Source organism: Austrofundulus limnaeus, unplaced genomic scaffold, assembly GCF_001266775.1.
Source record: "Austrofundulus limnaeus strain Quisiro unplaced genomic scaffold, Austrofundulus_limnaeus-1.0 Scaffold332, whole genome shotgun sequence".
Lineage (NCBI taxonomy): Eukaryota > Metazoa > Chordata > Actinopteri > Cyprinodontiformes > Rivulidae > Austrofundulus > Austrofundulus limnaeus.
The window spans coordinates 52,107-57,121 of record NW_013952734.1 but is presented as its reverse complement, the minus strand read 5'-3'; the positions used below and the strand labels follow the sequence as shown (position 1 = coordinate 57,121).

At 45.4% G+C, this 5,015-nt stretch overlaps 1 protein-coding gene across 1 annotated transcript in view; it reads left to right on the top strand.

Moving 5' to 3' along the window:
- Positions 1-4,666, top strand: part of LOC106527576 (FH2 domain-containing protein 1) — a 19,197-nt gene extending 14,531 nt beyond the window's left edge. The window contains exons 9-14 of the mRNA XM_014022499.1: positions 1,109-1,216; positions 1,293-1,363; positions 1,448-1,565; positions 1,726-1,890; positions 2,000-2,089; positions 2,171-4,666. Coding sequence (XP_013877953.1) covers positions 1,109-1,216; positions 1,293-1,363; positions 1,448-1,565; positions 1,726-1,890; positions 2,000-2,089; positions 2,171-4,162 — 2,544 coding nt within the window. The 3' untranslated portion in view covers positions 4,163-4,666. The remainder of the gene's footprint in view (positions 1-1,108; positions 1,217-1,292; positions 1,364-1,447; positions 1,566-1,725; positions 1,891-1,999; positions 2,090-2,170) is intronic.
- The last annotated feature ends 349 nt before the right edge of the window (positions 4,667-5,015 follow it).

Below are 5,015 nucleotides of genomic sequence, written 5' to 3'. Positions count from 1 at the left end.
CAATAAAATGACATTTATTTGACATTTACAAATGACAAATCATAAATGACATTTACATTGTCATAAATATATGTTTTAGCATAACAGCTAAACACGACATGCAGGGTTTTAGTCATGTCACATTATGGGTGTATTTGTTGAATTGTGTTGTAATTTTTACACCTGGTTAATACACACTCTTGGAAAATTGATAATTTATGTTGTATAATACATCCTAAAAGTGTAAAATATTTGTTACTGTTAGATAAAATCTTTTCTTAGTTGTTGAAGTGATGTGGAACAGAAAAGGTGCAGAATAAATACAGAGAAAACAGGAAAGTTAAGAAAATCACAGTAAACACATTACAAAGTATTTTAAACCCTAAATATCAGTGTCTAACCCCTAATTTACACTACATGTGTTCCGTCTCCACTCCGCTGCGGTCCGACCTCCACAGCTAACACACACCCATTATAATCAATGACAGTGTTTACACTGGCGGTGCAGGGCGGCGGTGAGCGGACGGTAATCCGTCAATATTAGAACAGATCCTATTTTTGCCGGACGACGGAGCAGCGCCGGAGTCAATTTTTAAAGGTTACGTCGCACCAACAGGAAAAGAAACGAGCACAACATCCGTATTTTCAAAATAAGACACTATTCGGCAGAATAATTTGTCAGAACAATGTCGAAATTGCGGGTRTATTAATAAATATACGGATATATTTCTATACAAATGCTGTCAGAATGTATCGTTCTGTTTGGGAAGCAGATGGAAACATGTAGCATGAAGCATATGTGCACACACACACGATACACATGGATTTTATTTTGAAATCAGAAGTTTCAGAAAGCCGACAGCGAGACAGTTTCAACATAGATACCAAAAGCCTTTATATCGTTTTCAGCTGTGTTTGGAGTTCATCTTTCACAGAATTAATTATTTTTTGCTCTGACTTCCACACATCAGTGAATTTATCGCGCTATCTCTTTCCTGCACGTCTGTCAGAGCGGAGCGGGGCGGAGGTAGTGTAAACTGGATTTGAAAAGCACGGCTGCGACCTGCGCTGCGCAGCGGAGACGGAACACATGTAGTGTAAATTAGGGGTAACTCTTCTGTGTCAACAGGGAGGCGCTGCAGGAAATGCTGTGGGCTTCAAGTTGTCGTCCCTCCTGTCCCTCGCAGACACCAAGTCCAACAAACCGGGCATGAACCTGCTGCACTTTGTCGCTCTGGTCAGTGAGTTGAAGTCGTGTTAAGATATTCRTAGCACCAGCTCTGAAGCTCAAAGCCTTCACGTTTCTCCTTCAGGAAGCTCAGAAAAAAGACGAGAAGCTGCTGGAGTTTCCTCTCAAAYTGAGCGACGTCCAGGCTGCATCCAGGTGAGACGCCCCTGCAGCTTGAACCCAGCTGTGTCACGTCTATTCTCTCCTTGATGCACTTTAAAAATTAAATATTTTTTGCAGGATTCCTTTTGAAGCCCTGGATGCTGAGCTCCAGGTGTTGACGACTCGCACGCGCTCAGTGGAGGAGAGCATCCAGAAAGACACGGAGCTGCTGCAGCAGATGGACGTCTTCCTGCAGGTACCATCGTTACAAATCCTCTCCATAAAAACACGTCTAAACATCCTAATACCACGTGTTAAATAGAGATTGAGTTTCTGGAGTAAAGCAGGTCTGTCCTGTCTGGACGAACGTTGTGGACAGTTTGTCCACTTATCCAGAATGTCCCTCTCTCTTCCAGAGCGCCACGTCGTCTTTGTGCTCGCTACGCGACAGCCAGCAGCAGCTGAAGAAGGAAGGCGACAAGCTGATCGACTTCTTTTGCGAGGACAGAGGGACGTYCAGGCTGGACGACTGCTTCTGCATCTTCCACACCTTCTGCCTCAGATTCACCTGCGCCGTCAAGGTGTCCCAACAAACCTTTGACCCTTTAATTACAACGTTTGTACGAGTGAGGACGTGTCTCCAGCAGAGCTGTGACAGTTTGGTKGTAAAATCGTTTTCTTGTTTCAAAGGAAAACAAGGAAAGGGAGGCGAAGGAGGCTGCTCGTCAGCAAACACAGGAGACAGAACTGAAGAGACGGTCCTGGTCTGGAGGAGAGCAGGTATGTGGACTCAGAATCCCTCTCTGAAAAACAAAGATACTCTAAGTTCTGGACCTTTAATGGACTTCCTGTGTCTGGTAGGTCCGTGGAGCCGTCGGGCTGCGCTGCAGCAGTGAGACAGACATGTCCACCGTCGTGTCGAAAGATGACACTGGACTTCTAGAGTTCATTACCCCAAAGTCCCAGCTCCGCACGACCCCAAAGGGCAACCATGTTACTCGTGGGCGCTTGTTGAACTCCCATCGAACCAGGAACCCTCCATCAAGCTCGCCTCTGTTCGCCGCTGACCGTGAACTGAGCACCTTCTTCAAACTCTCCGAGGACCACAGAGTCCCTCGGCCAAGAGGAAAGACACATCTCTCATCAGCCTCGCCTAAATCTGAGCTTAAAGGTTCAGTATCATCTCCAAAAACGACAGACCCACCAACCACCTCTGTACCTTCCAAGACCTCCTCGGACTCCACTGTCATTAGCAAAGATGGCGTCCACGATCAAGTAGAGACAGTTAAACCTTCCTCTTACTCTAATCAGCAGACAGACCACAACAACAATGAAAACAATCAACTGGAGAACCTTTCACACCATCAGACTCTCCCTGATGATAACAAAGACAATGTTTCTGGGGTTTTAGAGAAAAGTACACTGGTTCCTGAGCTCCAAACGTTTGATGAAGACATCCATTATCATCAGCAAGATGAAGCAATAATGAAAACTTTGAACCAAGAGGTGGTGGATGACTCACAAATACTAAATCTGAACGATAACTCCAAGAAAGGTGAGACATCTGATGTGGAAATAATCGTGACGACGTCTCCCTCACCACAACAGGACGGCGAGGAAGACAAGGTGATTGTGTGGTGTGTGACAGGTGTGTGTGAGTCAGCAGGTGAAAGTACACAAACTGAAAAGGATCGGAATGGGGCTGAAAATCAAACGTCCTCTCCTCCACACCATCATATGTCTTCAGAACTTCATCTGGACAGTGAAAAGTCCGGGTCCATACCCATCAGCTGTCAACCAGTGTCCCGTTGTAACGACTCGTCACTCCTCGTGTCTTCACCTGGACCGCATCCCACAGAGCCTGCACCAGCCAGTCCCGGTCCTGGTCTGACTGTAGACGCTTCAGAGGAAGATAATGTAACATCCAATCAAGTGACAACACCAAAGAAAAGTGGAAATGCAYCTGTCCCGAGCAGAAACAAGACATCTTGTAGGCATACAACAGAAAAGACGTCTTCCACAGATGGAAAAGCAAAACTAGCTACTTCATCCAAACAATCTACCAAGAACTTGAACAATGCTAAAGCTCAAAATACTTCAGTGAAACCATCAAACACAACCCTGACACGTATCAGATCTGTCTGCAGCACGACCAGCTCCCAGAACCAGAACATGAGGCGAGTTGTACCCATCACCAAGACCAACCGAGGCGCCAAACATCCAGAAAACCCTTCTGCTCACAACCAGAGCTGCTTCAGAACAGGGCTCAGCACTCTGCCCAGCACTCCCATCCGACACTCCCACCCTTCAACTGCCCCTCAACCATCCAAGATGCCAGACTCCAAAGAACTGAGGGACCAGAAGGTTCCGGGCACAGCTACCCGAACTCAGAGCACAGATGTGCAAAGGAGGCCTTCGATCCGTAAAGCCTTAACGAAACCCAAAACCCAAACGGAGGAGAAGATGTGTCTGCTGCGAGYGCTCACTCAAAGTGACAGAGGGAGMAGCATCAGCGCTCCTGTTACGCCTCTACACAAAACCAAAACCACTTCTTTGTCCAATCCGCCAGGGTTTGCACGAAACACCGCATCGTCGTCTTTCAGACGAACCAACGCTTCTTTATCCAACACTGGTTCCCCTAAAACCTCCTACAAGACTTCCTCCTCGGTTTCCCAAACAGGGTCACTGAGAGTTGTCCCCTCCTCTAGGTCGACGTCCCCGCTGAGGACATCTGAAAACATCAGATCTACTCGAGCTCTACTCCCCAAAGACCACCGAGACAATGGCACCGTCTCTGACAAGTCCACCCATTTCAGGGACTCGAGCAGGAGCAGCTGGGCCAACTGGAGATAACAGGAGACCTTTCAAAGAACTGATTGTGCCATGTTGGATGTTACTACGTACACTGCCTTCATCCAAAAATGAAAGGATTTTTGACGTGGGTCATCCCTCAGCTGGACCCTGCTACCTTCAGATTGGGCCTCTGATTGCCCACCCTGTTTCTACAAGACTGAAACACCCTATYGATTACTGAGATTCAAACTGACAATCCTGTAAACTAAATGTATAACTGACACTAACAACTTTCAGGTCAGCCATGTTGGACTTTGAGGTCAGTGCTGGTCAAAAAACATAGACCGTCCAGTTGATTCATTGATTAAACCCCTCTAAGCCTGTTAATCAACCATTGACTTAAATCAGGTGTGTTGGACCAGATTATGGTCAGGGACCAGGATTAGACAGCCCCAATAATAGTCTGAAATTGACTTTTGCTCTAAACTGGTTCTGTAATCCAAACTAAATTGGTTTTGTAACTAAATAAAAAGCTGCCCCACAAGTCTCATCATGAACTCATTTCTGTTTCTTTGGTGCCATCTAGTGGTAAAGAGCCTCATTTTTGACCCAAGTTTGTAAAAACATTTAATCTAATCAGTTTAATGAATTAATCTAACAGATTAAATATAAGTGGAGACATAACAAAATGAAATACTTCAGTTTTGATCGTTCCCTAAAAAATAGATATTTTAAATATTAAAATGAGACCTTTAGTTTGAAACATCTGAGTCAAGATTAAGCATATTTGTATGTTTACATACATTTAGACAGCTTGGTGGTCTCATGAATCCTTTAGGCTGCAAGTTTGAGCTCAGGTTGTGTTAAGATCTGCTCACTAATGAAGTTGTAGCTCTCTGAGTTTCTGGACTCA